General features: G+C 38.8%; 1 protein-coding gene across 7 annotated transcripts in view; it reads left to right on the top strand.

Annotated features, from left to right (window-relative positions):
* Tfap-2 (transcription factor AP-2) overlaps positions 1–18,028 on the top strand; it is a 267,614-nt gene that overhangs the window by 236,168 nt on the left and 13,418 nt on the right. For all 7 annotated transcript variants that reach the window (XM_076425761.1, XM_076425763.1, XM_076425765.1 and 4 more), the window contains 2 exons: positions 3,571–3,769; positions 13,676–13,794. In XM_076425761.1, coding sequence (XP_076281876.1) covers positions 3,571–3,769; positions 13,676–13,794 — 318 coding nt within the window. The remainder of the gene's footprint in view (positions 1–3,570; positions 3,770–13,675; positions 13,795–18,028) is intronic.

Here is an 18,028-nt window from a genome sequence, read left to right as displayed (position 1 = left end):
CGCGGTCGGCCTATTTGGTTCGCGTAGAAATTTATTACCCGTTTGACCCGGCCGATCGAGGTTTCGATGTGGATTGATTCCACTTGACAACTTGTTTGCACTCTCTTCCTCTTCCCTCTCTCAAGGAAGTTGTTTCTCCGGCTCGCGTTTCCACGAATACGAATGTTTTCTCTCTCTTTTGCTTCAGAACTTGCTACGAAATTATGTAATTCAATTATGTCTCCGCGGGTGGCTCTGCTAACCTGTTCAGGACAGCTAAGGAACGCTGCAGAATTATGCTTATGTATCCTGTAATTGTGACGCTATCGAGTACAATGGGAATCAATGGATTCATTGAGAACTTGCTATGAAATTATGACATTCAAGTATATTCGTGACCCTATCGATGAGTATAATGGGAATCAATAAAATTAAGGACTTTTGATGAGGATCTTTTCATTCAGAACTTGCTAGAAAAAATGATGCAATTCAATTGTATCTTCACTAAAATACAATATATATTAGATGATTGCATAAGTTCGTGCCCGATTTGAAAATGAAATTCCAGTTAAATTCAATTAAATTTTAAAGAATACAACTTTATTAATCAATTATATATACAGTCAGTGACAATTTAAAGTGGACACCCTTAAAAATCGCATAACTTTTTAGAAATTGGACCAACGGACTTGAATTTTTTTAAGATGTTAGACCGGCTAGTTCGCTAGAGAATAAGTAAACAAAAATTTAATACGATTGCAATTGGTAGGAATTATACAAAATTTTTAAAAATTATGTTTTGTCAACTTTTTTATCGGGGCCTGTAACGATAATTTAAAAAATGCGTTTTATAGATCACGTAAGGGCGAAATGCCCTGGCAAGTCTGAAAATCTGCGACTTTCACCCTTAAGCTCTCATCTTTAAACGTATGTAGCTCATTGCAATGTAGACCGATTTCGATGAAATTTTCAGTGTGCATATAAGTTACCGAAATCTATAAAACGCATTTTTTAAATTATCGTTGCAGGCCCAGATAAAAAAGTTGACAAAACATCACTTTTAAAAATTTTGTATAATTCCTACCAATTGCAATCGTATTAAATTTTTGTTTACTTATTCTCTAGCGAACTAGCCGGTATAACATCTTAAAAAACTTTAAGTCCTTTGGTCCAATTTCTAAAAAGTTATGCGATTTTTAAGGGTGTCCACTTTAAATTGTCACTGACTGTATATAGTCACCATTCTTTTCCAATTGTAGAAGATTTAACCATTTTTTAATTTTATTTTAACCAATCCCCTAACCAAATCTTTAAAATTTAACCATTGATTTTTATTTTCAAATCGGGCACGAATTTATGCAATCATCTGATACAAGAAATATAAAATATGTATGAAATGTACATAAAATATACATATACAAAAAATATAAAATATGTGTAGCCTCTCGTAAGCAAAGCCGACGCACGATCGCGAAACGTAGTGGCTTTGCGACGTGTCGGTCCCGTATGCGTAATGGACGCGAATCTCGGCGACGGTTTCTGCGCCGCTGAAAAACCGAACTGCGGCATTCCGTGCCGGGGATTTTCTTTCGCGCGAATTAATAATAGATGGCCGCAAACGGGCGACCAGTTTTTCAACGAACTTTCAGTCTTCGGTATTTCCAGGCGGAAAAGTTCCCTGGAGCGGCGCAAATATTGAACGAATTCCCCCGGTCGCGGTGGTCGCAGCGCACCGGTGTAATGCACAGTCGAAATTCTAGGGAAAGCTCCGATCGAACTTTTGTTTCGGATGGATCGCGTGAATATTCATCGCTGCAACGGCAGGATATCAAACTTCGATAGGAAAAAGCTGGTTGCAGCGAGTATTGCCGCATATTTTCACCGAAGAATTTCGAAAGCTTATCGGCACGAAACTCGTAGCGAAATGCTTCTGAAACGGCCATAAACCATAGGTGTACCTCATGATCGGACCCGATCGACGATGAAGAGTTTCATGTTATAAGTTGACGATCGATTTGCCTTGTAATAACACGGCTTTTGTCCGAGCCCTGCGGCCCAATATTAAGCATTCCAGAGCCGACGATGCAATAATGCCGGACTATCGGTGCATAGAAATGAAAACAGGACGGTACGGTGAATTTAAAATATTTCGCGAAGATATTGCTGTCTGATCACGGTTATACACCCACACAAAGATCCCCGGAGCCGGGATAACGTAATTTCAGAAGAACCTTCGGTTCCGGTATTCCTTCCAGGCCAGTCCCTGAAATACTCTTTGACCTTCCGCGGGAATCGTCTACGCTAATCGGATTACTGCATACCTTTCATCAACGGGCTCGAATTAATTATACATAGAGCGTCTTGTGAATAATTTTTGAAACTCTATCATCCATGGCTAAAGACTTCTTAATAGATCCATTCATTCACCATGTTTCTGTTACAAGTAAAATACTTGATATGACCCGTTCCACAACGATTACATCGAATCAGAATTCTTAATACAAATTAGATATTTCTTTCGAAAGATTAATTTGCAGTTCATACAGGATCTGAATACTTTAACGTGCTTACGTAACCTGTCAGAGCGATAACTATAGATTTTATTGGCTGTATAATTCTACGCTCGATCTTGCTCTTCGCACTTTCATACAAAAACTCATAACCGGTTGCGATTGTATAACTGTTCCTCGTGGCAAGTGTTAAATTGAATTTTTGTCCAGCGCTGAATCAAAACCGCTTTAAATTTCTGAAACCTCATCAGCATTTTGGAAAATACTTTTAAGTGGATTCTCAAGAATATATCTTCTTATCGAAGTTTTCTTAGGTTTACAACTTCTCTGGCAATTTTTTTGGCAACAAGACGGCGATTGATCGTAAAATCACAGTGAAATGAAATAATGGGTTATCCAAAAGTGCTTTAGGATGTTGAATGAGAATATCTGTCAAACGCCATGTTTGTTTCTTGTCACTTTCTTGTATTTGTAACCTCCAATGATAGACAATTTTAACAATGGAGTTAAAATTTATTTTGCAAATCAGTCTTCCGTGATTTTTTCGGCATACATAATCGTCCATCAGAGCAAAGAATTCGAAATTTGGTTAGAAAACTTGATGAAACTGGATCTGTTCATGATAAACCAAAGCCTGGCAGACCAAAAATAGCTCGTTCTAATGAAAACATTGCTGCTGTTCGTGAGAGTGTTGCTAATGACCCATCAACATCAATTCCACGTCGTTCTCAAGAATTGAGCATTTCTTCGAATTGATGTCTGTAAACGTGGTCGCGGTGGTCATTTGACAGACATCGTCTTTCACACATAATTGCCATAGATGATACCTGATAATTAAATAAAAGAACCAATAAAGCTAAAAATAGTATGTTTTTTATTTAAAAAAAACTTCCTATAGTCTATTTTGGATAACCCTATACTAAATAATTCACTCGACAATTCTCGCACTCGCCTGAATTGATCGGTGCTAATGAAACTGTGATTCGCCTGTGAGTTTGCCAACGTTTAACACGCGTTAATTGATCTCCGATCGTTCGAACGACTACCGACTACAAACGCCGACGTGTTTTCGCTGTTACAGACATGAAACCATCGGACAGGAGCGAGAAGGCGATGCTGAGTGGGAACGCGCAACCTTCGGACGTGTTCTGTTCGGTACCAGGACGATTATCGTTACTAAGCAGCACCAGCAAGTACAAAGTTACGGTAGCCGAAGTACAAAGACGACTATCGCCACCGGAATGCTTAAACGCGAGTCTCCTCGGTGGAGTCTTACGAAGGTAAGATATCGGCCAAGAAACTTTGGTCTGTCTCTATTGCGTTGCTCCGGCTTCGTTTGCATAATACGATTTTATAAGGGGATTAGCTCTCCTATAGTCGGGCAATGATACGCCGCCGTTGCTTGATGGCATCGAGCTACGACGCGACACGTAACGAAATATCGTCCCTCATTAAATCCATGGCTTTTCTATTAAAATTACCATCTCCGCTTCCACCGTTATTATTTGGTGCAGCAGTCATCTTCAGGAATTCCTGAAAAAGTTCATTGACCATCGAAGCAGAGGTGAGCTGCAGGAAATGCTTATGTGCTTCCGGTTTCTTACAGCCATTTATTCCGTTGCTATACAGGGTGTCTCAGCTGAAGGAGGCCACCTAAATACCTCCTTTACTTTTAATGGCACAAAAGATATTTATGGCATAATTTAAATGGTATCGAAGGAGGAATATCATAGAAGAACAATTTTGTTTGTCCGGTTATTTTTTCATAATTTCTTCAAGGTCATCGTTATTTTCTTATCGGGAAAACTTATTTTTTTTATTCCATCTTATAGCGGCTGAAAAAATACATTTTAACATGCTTAAGTCATTAACAAGATGGAACAAAGAAAAAAGTTTTCTCGATGAAAAATAACGATTACCTTGAAAAAGCTGAAAAAATAACCAGATAAATAAAAATTATTCTTTTATGGTATTCCTCCTTCGATACCATTTAAATTATGCCATAAATATTTTTTTGTGCCATTAAAAATAAAGGAGATATTAAGGTGGCCTCCTTCAGCTTAGACACCCTTATAAACGTGGTAGATAACTAACGTTGTTATATCGTTTCAAAATTAATTGCTAGTGGATCTCAAATTTGCCAAAAAGTTATCGTTTTTTTTAAAAGTATCCGAATACTAATGTGAGTCACTGAATAATAGTTTCCATACAATAAAAAGTTAACCCTGCACTCGGAGCTATTTTCACTCGAAAATTAAACATTTCTTCCGGCCTAGAATATTTTCATTCTGAATGTGTGATTTTATAAATTTAATATTTATGACTTAGAATTTTTTAATAATTGATTAGATACCAACATATCTAATAATATAGACAATATTTTAATGGTTAAGGGCTGAGGGTTAATGAATTCGTAATTACTTTTAAATAAGTATTTCACGTGCATCTTAATTTACATTTGATTTGTTTTTACTAAAACTTACTTAAAAATACTTTATTTGTGAAGGGTTGAAATTAATTTGCGAAGGGTAAATTAGGAGTAGTAATTCAAGCTGTCGACACGATCGAGCAAACCATTGCGACGGTCGAACCGATCGTCCAGCCAAAAAAAGCCCCAAAAAAGCTGACAAATGTAGGAAAATGACACGTTTCGAGTTTCGCCGATCCTAACGGTCGATTCACAATTCACGTTGCGACGGGGAAGAGCGGTGTTTGTGAATCGAAAAGATCGAATTCCGCGATGCGGCTGTGGGTTAATAAAATATCAATGGCGGTCGGTGGCGAAGAGTCGATAAACCAAGCTGCAATTTTAATTTCGCCGGAGCAACCGGCAATCGGGAAGAAAGGGTTTGGCGACTCGGATCGTTCGCAGCACAGTAAACCCGTCGCTCGTAAACCTTAATTCATCGTGAAGGTAGAACACCGCGCGGTGGAAAAGGGGTTGAAGGAAAGAGGAAAGAAGGGCCGAGCGCCGAGAGACAAAAGAAAGGCAGATGGGCCATGGGTAGAATCTATGGTGGCAAGAGGAGAGACCGGGCGCGTGTAATTATCAGCCGGATCGCTATTCGAATGGATGAATTATATCGTCGCGGTCTGCGGTGTGCGCGCGTCGAATGCACGCTGCCATGCCAGCCCGAGGGCCGCTTCGTACGAGGAATTGACACTCGGAGCTACGCAATTATTAATGTCTCATTTGCATTGGGAATAGATCGACCGCTTTATTGGCAGTTTATCCCGCGCTCCCTTTTCTGTTGTCCCTTTCGCTCTTGCCCGAGAATCGAAGCCCGATTGCGGCACAACCTGGCCTTCGACCGTTCTTTCTATGGACACTTAACCCTTTGCACTAGAAGCTATTTTAACCAGAGTTGTGCTAATTTAAATACATTGTAATTGCAGTACATAGTTCGAACCTATCACTTTATTTAATTGTTAATTACGAGAATCATGAGTGTAATCGAAATACGACGTAATTGAAATTGTGTTTGTAAATAACAATTATTTTGATCATTTTAAATAATTCTATTTAGACTTTTTTGCTCAAATAATAAATAATTATTTTTGCTTCTTATTTGAATATCCAAATAACAAATAACTTGTTATTTAAATTTTTATTTAAATAAATTTATTTGTTGCCCAACACTGCCTCAGAGTCACCATTCGAGTGCCAAGGGTCAAAGAATGACGACATGAAAAGACATGTTATAAATGCGTAAAATTCTGTAAAAGTCTAAGCATTACACTTTATCACCAAACATGAGTCAGAGTCTGATCGTCCACCTTGCAACTGCATTTGGGATCAAGCACACTTAAAGAGAATTAAATAAAATCGAGACTTTTTTTTTTTTTTAGATTAGCCCCGGAATCGCACTCGCGATGAACATTTCGAACAGAATCTACCTTTGTCGTTGTCGACATACCTACAGAGTAGTCAGTTTAGATTACAGTATTTTCACGCAGGTTCGCGCCAATTAGATCACGCCACTGATAGATCCCTAAGAAATCTCTCTCGAAAAACAACACCGCGCTAGTCAGGATCTCGTGTATCGGAAACAGCGGAGCTGGAGGAGATGGTTGTTACGTATCGCGGCGGAACAAGCGAAAAGAATCGCGATCTCGCGAATCGCGCGCGGTCAGGTACCAAAGTTGCGTTGGTTTCGCGTGCGTGAGATATATTCGCCGGTTACCACGGTGATTTATCCACGCCTTTCGTGATAAAGCATTGCGCAACGGATAGTGTTCTGGCCGAGTAAAATGGTGGATCAGATAAAGATGAGCGCTTCCCGCTCCCAAGAGAGGAACCCATAAATCAGTTGGCTGTCTGTGCTCGAGTATGAGCAGGCCGAATGAAGGCGAACGCGCGTTTATTAATTAACTAGGTAGATATAGTCGCGTAACGGTCCGAGGATATCGGTATCTTGAGTTTCTCAGTGCCCTCGATCTTCGCCATTGTCCAAACCGATGATGCCACTCCGATTCTTCTATGTAAATAGAAATGTTCGGAAGGGTTACCGACTCCGTTTATTAATACTGTTTCTCATTAAAATACTACCTTCATCCTCTCGCTGTGGGATTGTCCGGTGAACAATTTTTCAAAGCTAGATGAAGAATATCTAACGGTCCGTGCTTTCCATTATCTGGCTGCACCTGCCAGCTTTCAACTAACGGGCGGAGAGTATGGTTGTATTGTAGTGTTCATCCTGGGAACTTTTGTATTCGTCTCCTTTATCGAGTTACGATAAAGATTATGTTTCGAGACATTTTGGGACCGGAAGAAAAATTAGTCCACGAGAAAGCTATCCCTTTGCACTCGAATGGCGAGTCTCAGATGCCACTAAAAACTGACATTATTAAAAACAGTTTTAACATTATTAAATTTGTCTGTATTCTATGAATTGTAAGAAGCTCAACTGTTATATAAGAAAATGGGTTCAATTTGATGTGCACAATGTAAAACAGATTACATAGAACAAAAATGATCTGGGTTGAAACAAATATCTTGATCTTGGAATTCAAATTGCTTCGAGTGCAAACGGTTAGTATATAACACATTTTCTAAATTTTCCATATAAACCCACGTGAAAAAGTTGCAAAATTGAAATTTTAGTATTTTCTCTACATTCTGAAAACTTGTAATTTTAGACAAAAATTTGTTCACGTTGCGTAGCAAACCAATTGTTCTAACTTCTCGAGAAAGTTCAAATCGTATGGTCCAAGATTTAAGAAGTTCTCGTCCTTTCAAGTGTGTCCGAATAGTAGTCGGAGTCATTGTTTATCTATCAATCATAAAAATGAATTTCCCATCGCAGTAATGACCTCGTTTGCGTGTGCTTAAATGAATATACATATAATTAATTTAAAATATTTACTAATGGGTGAAATTGATTTGCAAATAGGTGAAGTTGATTTGCAGAAGGGTGAAATCGATTTACAAAAAGTTGTAATTGAGTTGAATAAAATTTGACTTGCAAAAGAGTGCAGGATTCTAGTAAAATTTCATTCAATTTCAAAATCCACAGGAATCGATTGAAACCCGATACACGTACAGTAGAACGCCAGACTTAATGTCCAAACGACAAGAAGTAAAAATTCCGCAAAACAGGAACACTTAGCATGTCGTTCCCAGAGCAATACACGATAATGTGCTGAATTATCGACACTGCTTGCAATATTCTTCTCACAATAGACAAACAAGTTTTTATCGGTCTCGGTTGTGCAACGGCAGGCTCGTAGAGGCCTGCGTCCAGACAGAATTCCTCGTTTTGCAACTACTTATTATTTAATTTTCTACGTTTACTTCGCCTCGGTTGTTGCGCCCTGCCAGCAGTAAATTTCAGTAGTTACGATGTTCATGGATCACGTCGCGTAGCGAAGGAGAGGGAGAGGATCTGTAATACGACTGGCAGATGAACGTTAATCTTTTTACGAATAATCGACGATGCTCGAGTTGTCTGTCTGGCAGGAACAATTCTATCCGGAGGATCTTTTGCAATGCGAATATAACTGTCGATCGTAAAGCCTCGTTTCGACGTAAACATAGTGCGACCCGAGGAAGAAGTAGACGAACGAAAGCGAAAATTAAAGAAAATTTACGATGTTAGCCAGTATCGCCTGCATCTTCGGGGAATGCATAAAATGAATCGAATGCAACCTCAAAGAGTATCGTCAGAGAGAAAACTTACAATACGAAAGATTAATTACATTACTTAACTCTCCGTGGGCACACTGGGTCGTTTATGTCTAGGCGAAAATTTCACTTTTGATTCCTTTTAAAGGGGGACCCTAATTTTCCGAATCTAACAGTAAAATTTTTATTTTCTACTGACGGCAGTATTAACTCTTTGCACTCGGAGCTATTCTAACTCGAAATATTTCCATTTTATAAGATTCTTGTAATTTTATCGTTATAAAACTGTTGTAATACCTCGTACAATACTCTCAGTAGTAAAATATTGAATACGTTCAGTAATTTATTGAATCCAAATTTAATGGTACAAGAATTATTAGTGCAGAGTTCCCAGAATTTATTCAGCTTTTTGAAAGCCGAGAACAGTAGAAAAATAGACTATAAACGATCCAGTGTCCCCATGGATGGGTTAAATGTAACGAGTTAATAATATTTGTCTAATAACTTTTATATGTACGGGAATTAATATAAAATTATCAGGACGAGAAACAATTTTTGCGATTGTCCAACGAGAACGGGAGAAATATTTAAACCGTAAATTGAAAGTGGATACTCGAGTACACCAACCCGGTTATTGGCATAAAAATGAAATCGGTGAATATTTATTGTGCAATGAACGGAGTTTCGAAGCTACCCACCTGCCAACCCGGAATACCGATACGGGAATTAACGTATCGCATTATCGAAGGTGTTTCGCGACAAACGCGGAAAAATTGCGACGGCGAATTGTTTCGCTCGCAGGGATAATCCTCGTAGTCGTTAACCGATCGCAAGAACCGGCCGCGCAGCCCACGAAAATGAAACATGGAATTATGAATAAAACATACGGTCAAATTGCCTTTTACGATTGCCACGCGAAAAACACCGCGTTTACGCTTCCACGGCCGCGGACCTGGCGCGGCGAGTAAACTTCTTTTTTTACCGACGGTTCAACACACGTTTACGCGGCCATTATACGATACACCGTGGAATCTGAATAGCTTTTCAGAGACGTAATCGGCCGTAACTCAAATCCGAGTAAGAAGTTAATACCGGCGTCGCCGCTATTGAGGACTGTTAAAAAGTCAGCAACGCTGGGCGTATAGTTCGCGAACGGTACGAGTTAATCTTTTGTGTCACAAAGATCGGCTGTAAAATCTGCCTGACGCTTATTGGCATCTAATGATAACGAGCTACAATGGGACTCGTGTTTATAGAAACAAGAACATTGAGTGTCTACCTATCGCACACTGGTCCAGTCGCTCGATATAGCTGTTCATTTGGTAAAAAAGCAACTTGCCCAAATCGATGTTTGTCGAATGTATATTTCCAGTAAGCAAACATGCTCGATTTTGGATAGTAGCTGCCAGCAGAACAACATACTTCTGCGTCCGAATAAGTATCGCTTTATGCTGGCACAAGCTGCGGGCAGAAGTAGAGCAGAACGAAGACAGCTCGGTCCTTCGTTTGAGAGGGCAGCACGGTCGCACTAACGTGGCGGACGTCGGATAATATCCCTTGTGTGGTTAACCTAAATGTACAGATTATTTATATATATATTCTAGTATTTTTTTTTAAATTTTCAATTTTAAGGACGAATTTGAAGAAAGGGGAATCGAATGAAATCTTACTTTCAGTGGTGGTAGCCTTTGTAGATCTGAAATAAATGAAAATTGCGCTCAATTCTATCGAATTGAATATTCTAGTATTTTTTGAAAATTTTCAATTTTAAGGGCGAATTTGAAGAAAGGGGAATCAAATGAAATCTTACTTTCAATGGTGGTAGCCTTCGTAGATCTGAAATAAACGAAAATTGAACTAAATTCTATCGATTTGAATATTCTAGCATATTTCGAAAATTGCCAGAAGCCATAAAGGCGTAAAGATCCGCAGTCTACTTATGATGATACTGTTAAACACATTCTGATAATCTTATGTTCTTGTACCCTGACAGTTTTGGATTCAGAAATTGACCTAATAGGTTCCCTACATCTGGCCCCCACTCGCGTCCTCGAGGTTCCATCGAGGATCGTTAGTGGCAAGGACACGTTCGATCAGAACGAGGTCCTTCGGTTCGGTAATACAACGCCATGGTCTCAGACGATTAACGATGCCAGTATTCGAGGATGTCTCGAGTAATCAGGGGTGCAGGGTGCCCTAGGATTCGCTTTGGAACGACGGGGTAGTGGAGATCGAGTCGAAGGGCGCGAAGAATATCACAGAAATCCTGCGAACGAACGAACCTTGTTCGCCAAGAATCCTTCTCGGGACAAGACTCTATAATGAGTAGGGAATTGCTCTCGTCACGTTCAAAGGACTCGCTGCGATGACGTCGATAATAAATAAATGGATGTAGGGGTTGGACAAAAAAATGGGAACGCTACTTATTAAACGCAAGCTGTGTGCTCATGAATTTGCGTATGTATGCAGATCGCGATGACAAGTCGCTTGGACGCCAATTTGTAATTCAGAAATTTTTATAACTCTGCTATTTTTCTCTGAAAGTGTATTGTACTGAACACATTTCCTGAAATTAGTGCAGAATTTTTATAGACGAATCTAAAGAAAGTGGAGTCAAATGAAATTTTCGGTTCAATAAATAAAAATTGTATGAAATTCTACTATATCCGCAGTCTAGTTATAATGCACCTACTTCATCAGATAATCTCTTTTTTAGGGATATCTGAAACAAACAAATCACCCAGCCGTTTTCCCCGTGACACCCAATGTGTCAATATCGGAGATGAGTCAACTGTCGACGTGTTGTAAAAAGTTTGCATAAAATATTTTCATAAACGCTCTGGGACGATAACGAGTGCATAATTGCTATGGAATAATTGCATATTAAATGCGACCGTTAAGAAACGATGTATAGAAAAATACGTGAATATGTATTAGAAGAATATGCACATACATATGCATACGGATATCTGCAATTACCGAACGACTACGTGATTTAAGTTTGACGTAATTTTAATAATCTGCATGGTTGGTTTCTTCATGTGATGATTTCAAGCTGTTAATAAATTCTTGTCGAATATATTATTCACTTTGGAATAGTAATTCAATTCCTTTCCAATATTATTCACTGTATCTAACTATCATAAGGGCAAAGAAAATGGTGTTGCAAGATTACAAGGTAGAAACACGAAATCCATCGACAGGATAGATTCGAGGCCAGACGTATTAAATTGTTGTAGCGGTAAAGTGTATTAATTACCGAGCGAACCGAAAGATTACCGGACTGACCGGCTGCTCGAGCCGAACAAAGGTGGGCGATATGCGTTACCGTTATCTTGGTCCTTGAATGATGGATGAATAGGGCGTGCGGAGGAACACTATCGAATTCTCGATGGTGTTCAGCAAAAAGACGTACTTCAGAACCAGTTAGCGTCTCGTGTCGCCGGGATTCTTGACTTGTTGAAGTATTATCTGTGCTACACGTCAGGGAAATGTTCGTTCGAGTATTCTCCAATAGATTTTCTGTCCGAATGTTGCTGTCGCCTCGTTCCTTCTCAAAACCGTTCCAATCTTCCATCGAACTACTTTCCATTTTTAAAACCACATGTCACAACGTCAGAAATCACGCGAGATTTTATTTTCTAGGTCCACTAAGCATTTTAATCGAACAAATAAAATGACGACAATTGATTCTGTGCAGATATAAAAATTAATTTTGGCTCTCATGCGTACGCTGTATACGTACCCACGTATTCGGACGCTCTAAAAAAAACGATAACTTTTTACTGTTTACTGCATCGTGTGAAAAGGAAAATTTTAAAAATACGTTTTGTAGATCTGCGTGAATTGTATGCATTGTAAAAGTTTCATCGGAACAGTTGATGAGAGGAAAAACGACAGACATTGAAAGATGTACGAAACTGCAATTTTTAGCACCTTTACAACATTCCGCTCGATTTCGTGGATTTGTAACGTTGCTCTCAAGGAATTGAAACATTTCTGACAGCATCTATAACAGAGGACTACACTATTTCGCTACACATTGACAAGGCAGTAACGGGGTCAAATTACTATTACAATCTCCGTCACAATTAATGAGAGTGTAACCAGCTTAAGAGATATGCACGCGTTCAATGTCTCCGATAGTGTCTCAGCAATCGACTTAGGTACCGGTCGTGTTGCTCAATGGTGGACGGATGACACGCGTAGCCACGGATTATGCTAATTCCTCAGTTTCTCTGTCGTTGCTTCTCCGTCCCACCACCTCCCTTTCTTCTCGACCTCTTGTCGATTTCTTTTTTCCACTTTCAAAGATCGCGGCAAAAATGATTAATGAAGCCGGTCCCATTTCGAAATTCCCGCGGGACCAATGGCTTGACGCGGCACCCGAGAAGTATTGATGTACGCAAATGGGATGAACAATCGGATGTGTCGAGAAACAAAGGCCCATTTCTATGGGAATCATCCGATTGCATAACTCGGTGCAGGCTGTGCACTTGTACAGGTTAAAAATGAATAATGCACTTCAGAAATTAAGCTTAATTAATTAAGAAAAATGAACTTCCTTGCTTCACAACGATTTTTGTAAATTTCGGTGAGGTCGCACTCTTTTGTCAAACTTCGTTTCAATATCTGTATTATTAGACTGTGGATCTTCATGCATTTATAGCAAAATTGAGTAGATGAAATTCAGAATTGTTGAAAAATTTTACAAATTGAAAATGTTAATATATGATCTTTCCTCCTCTGTTAAAATCATTAAGGAAAAAATAACATTCAATCTGGTTTCTATTTAATGCAATCGATGCAGCAAATTTTTATTTTGCATGGAGATCCGCAGTCTGCTTATTAGTGATGTTTAAATGTTTCTGCAGCGTGATCAATTCTTTGAGAAGTCTTGAATAAGTACCTCGTATCATTTTCGTATCGGAGAGACTGAATCATTATATTAATTCTTGATAATATAAAATAAGAATATACCTAATTTTATTATTATATATTTTGACTTACAGCTCTTTCGTTTCTTAAATTGTTGCTCACTATATTGTGCTTTCGTTTGCAGGGCGAAATCCAAAAATGGCGGGCGTCTGCTTAGGGAAAAGTTGGAGAAGATTGGACTAAACTTGCCAGCGGGAAGGAGGAAGGCCGCCAATGTAACGCTCTTGACATCGCTAGTGGAAGGTGAGCTTTATATCCTCCACCAGTAAACAACGTAAAAATGTCTCTCGTCCATTAATTTTTCATTCATACTGCAGATATGTTTGCATAAACTTACATTTACGAAGGCAGATCCGGAGAATCTGGATTCAATAAAATCCATTTCCTTCGTTCACGGTATCAATAGAACGAAAACAAAGTATCTATTACGATTTTTATTAATGAATTTCAATAAAACTTTCATAAAACCCGGCAGATTTTTATAAGCAGAAAGTGCACGACTGTTCGCTGTGTAATATTTACTTTACGCAGACTATCTTGCGACAAAGCAAAAAAAAAGACTCGTCATCGCAGCGCATATTAGATCCGCGCGAATCTTGCATAATATTCGTGCCTCCTTCTCGCGAACATTCAATTATAAATGTTTCACGTTAGTCGAAAGAAAAAGGTAATTGATTCCTTCATTATCCTGCCTTTCGATGCGGCCGTTTTTGCATGAATCTCTGGAGCAATTATATTATTATTGTTGCGTTGTAAAAACTAAAATTTAAGCGTACATCAGAGAATAAAAAACAAACATCGAATACATCTATTTTCGACGGCTCGATTTCGACTTGTCGATGCTTTCTTATTTTCTAAATTCTGTTGTATTTAATAGGCCAGCATTTTTTGAACATGTTTATAAGCCATAAATGCAAAAAGAACCGCAGTCCACTAATAATTATTAAAAGAAGGTATTTAAATAAAAAATTATTCTATCAATAACGAAGAAACAATACGATATAATAATTGCTGAGGTTAATCTGAAGAATTGTTCTCCTTTATCAAAATTTCGGTTGAGGCTTCGTTTTTTTAATGATTAATGCAATTCAGGAAGTTAAGTAAAGGTAAAAATTGTTTAGAACGCGAAGTATATATAAACGAGCTGTCTGTAAATATAGCTTTAATTGAATTAAAATCAGAAAAATCTCGTACCAGTATCGTTACTATTCGCGATTCTGATTTCGCTGTTATCGACGTGTTCCAGTACTGAACGTATCAAACGGTGGTTGGCATTATCAGCTGTGAACTTCGATTAAATTGTAGGTTGCATGGTTTCTGCATACAGGTACTTACATGCAGATTCAAGCACGGGTAGCATGGATAGGAAACGTTCTATGTATAGCCGTTCGTAAACAGGTAAACATAGGTGTATCGTGCACTCTAGTTCAAGATAGGAAAGCTCGATTACTCTTTTATTCGACGAAAGCTCCGCACATCTTACATTTAAGATAACAGGAAATTTGCAGAAGCGCAACAAGGATATTGAATTTCCCGGAAGAAAACGATTTGCACTAGCAATTTTGCAACGTAATCTAGTTTACGAAGCATCGTAATTCTAGCCCGTGGAAATATCGGTTCCTTCGCTGATTTAGTGTTGCAATCTGATGCAACTATGCCGAGGACAGAAAACTCCTGCGTAATTAATTACTCATAACTTCTATTGCTACCAACAGGCCATTCCGTTCGGAGTTCTAATTAACTGTCGCGCAACATACTCGTTCTCAAACTCGTTTCGTGCGTTATTTAGAATCCCCATTCCTCGATGACATTTAGTGGAATCTGCTCGCAGTGAACATCAATTTTCTTTCCTTTTCTTGCGTGCACGTGTCCGGAACAGTTTTCTAATGATTTTCGTGTCGATGTTCGTTTCGGAATAAATGCACGGAAGCAATATCTCCGAATACGATCCGATTATGTCGCACTACATAAATTCCCTGGTTCGTTAGTTTGTTTCGACGAGATTATACCGTTTATCTCTTAATTGCAATTTCCTTGTCGTCTTCCCGCTATCCTTCCTTGCATTTCCCCTAATGGAAAGCTGCGACGCTCGTTCTCGGACCTATTCGTTAATTCTAATGAAAATAACACTTTCCGAGATATCCTACAAAGATAATACCGGTTCCTGTGGATATTAAATAGTTGCTTTAAACCGCAAGTGTTTTTATTTGTTTGAAGTTGCGGAAACTTAGCTACGAAATGGAGCTGTGAAGTTTATTTGATTTTATCTGATTAAAATTCTTCAGAAAAGGAACGGTTGTCTATGTATCAGGTCGTTCGGAAAGTAATTCTCGCGTAAAGATGAGTTTCCAACACGATTTTAAGTATCTTCTACAGAAGCTGACGAAATCACATACATATATCATGCGAGAGCAATTCAATTTGAATAATTGATTAATTAAGTCTGAAAGAACTCTCGGCGTTGAAATTCTAACAGGCTCGTAGTTTAAAACAATTTCAACGAATACTTCGAATCGTGTGGATTGCTACGAGGTCGTCAACCCCCAAAAACTAAAAAGCAAAGTAACCGTTTCGAAATATCCACTTGCGACTAGCGAGGAATTGACAGAGTTCGTGGAGTGCAGCGAAAGTGTGGGAATCTACTCTCGAACGCACCAGGTGTACAACTTCGGACACATGCGAATAATCTGCAGCCATAGCTGCGTGATTTGTGCATAAATTCGTGTCTGGTTGTCGCGAAAAAATCATTACCTATCGGTGGATTTAAGAAAGAATAAAAGAAAGCTTAAGAGCATTTAAGAATTTGTTAAAATCAGAGAAGAAACAACTTCGATTTCTATCTCTTGGAATCGCTGGTGAAAATAGTCAGATCTATAGGCATGACGTTGATTGATCACTGCAAAATATTCCATCTGCCATTCGCAAAATAGCAACGCACATTCAGCAATATTACTCGATTTTGTCGCTGCAATAGGGCAGAAACCGCAAGCACAATCTGCCCGCGATTGTTTGAGAGTGCACGGAAGAGAGCTGCTTCAAAAACTTTCTTCGGACCTCGATTATCGAAGCCGAGCACAATTTGTGGTCGATCAAAACGATCGATCTTGTTGCCAGAGTACTATCATTTGCCACATTCCTTCAGCGTTGCAACGAAAATCGCGTGGTCGAGCAAACGACAGCATAATCGTGAAAACTTTTCAAAGAATTATCACTTTCGAAATTAAACGATTAAGAACAAAACTGGCAATTCTCCGATAGAACTGTATTTTTATGAAAATCATCATGGTCTTTTTTCAATATTGTACGTCAGAGAAAACTTGCTTTCAATTTATGTTCTCGTTATACTGGGAGTAACGGTGCATTTTTATTTGCTCTCCGCTTTATAATGGACTCATCAAATTTCTGATCGAACGTCACGGGACCAACAACGACCGTAGTAAAGTCATCAAGTAAAAAAGCTGATCATTAATTCGCGAGTCACGTTGCTGATTCGTTCTCGTATAGCTGCCCGCGCCAATCTGTAGCCCGCATCTGTAATCACCTTCGGCCAATCTATGGTCCTGATCTGCATCGAGCAGAGTGTCTTTCTGTTCGTTGCATAGAGTTGTCTCTGTGCACGTCTGTATACATCATAAATTATCGTTTCGATCGGCAGCTCTCGCTTTCGAACGAATCGGTGGCCCACGCAGTGTAACCAGTGTCCGTTTACGTAATAAAAAAGTATATAAAAAACAACTTTTTAAAAACCACGCTTATATTAAAATGCACTAAAAAGGAGAAAATAATTTCTTTAGACATTACTCGCTATAAATACAAGCGTGGAGCGCTAAACTATATTGACGTAATCTTCGTGGACGCTCCAAGCTTTTATTTATAGTCACTAATGTCTAAAAAAATTATTTTCTCCTTCTTAGTGCATTTTAATATAAGCGTGGTTTATTTTTTTTTTGTACTCCATTGCAATTACGAATTACATTGTAATTTAATTGAATGAAGATCTGAATTATAAATTACAATATAACTGAATTACAATGTAATTCAATTACTTCGTAATTATAATTCTGGAGTAATTCAATTGTAATTCTGCACAACTCTGAATGAGGGGAACACCACAACCACACTGAGCTCCTTCGGTGCGAAATGGGTCAGTGAAGTGGGGATGAGTCGGAGTGGGAACGCGTAGTGGAGTAGGGAGCGCTGGCGCACGAAGTGGGGATCGCTGAACGCGATGACGTAATACCGAGCGTCGCGCGGCGAGGTGTTACGGTTAAAATAAAAAATTTTTTTCTGCTAGACGCACAGTTTTCTTTTAAATTTGTTTTTTAATATTGCATTGTTATCCAGTTCTGAGCTATGTTTAAAGTTTCAAGTCTCTAGCTCATCGGGAAATGGTTTAAAATTCAATTACAAGATTTGACGCATACAACAATGACAACTCGGCAAACTAATATAAGCGTGGTAAAAAATGAATTATCTC

Source organism: Lasioglossum baleicum, chromosome 6, assembly GCF_051020765.1.
Source record: "Lasioglossum baleicum chromosome 6, iyLasBale1, whole genome shotgun sequence".
In the NCBI taxonomy this organism is placed as follows: Eukaryota; Metazoa; Arthropoda; class Insecta; order Hymenoptera; family Halictidae; genus Lasioglossum; species Lasioglossum baleicum.
This window is presented reverse-complemented; position numbering and strand designations above follow the sequence as displayed.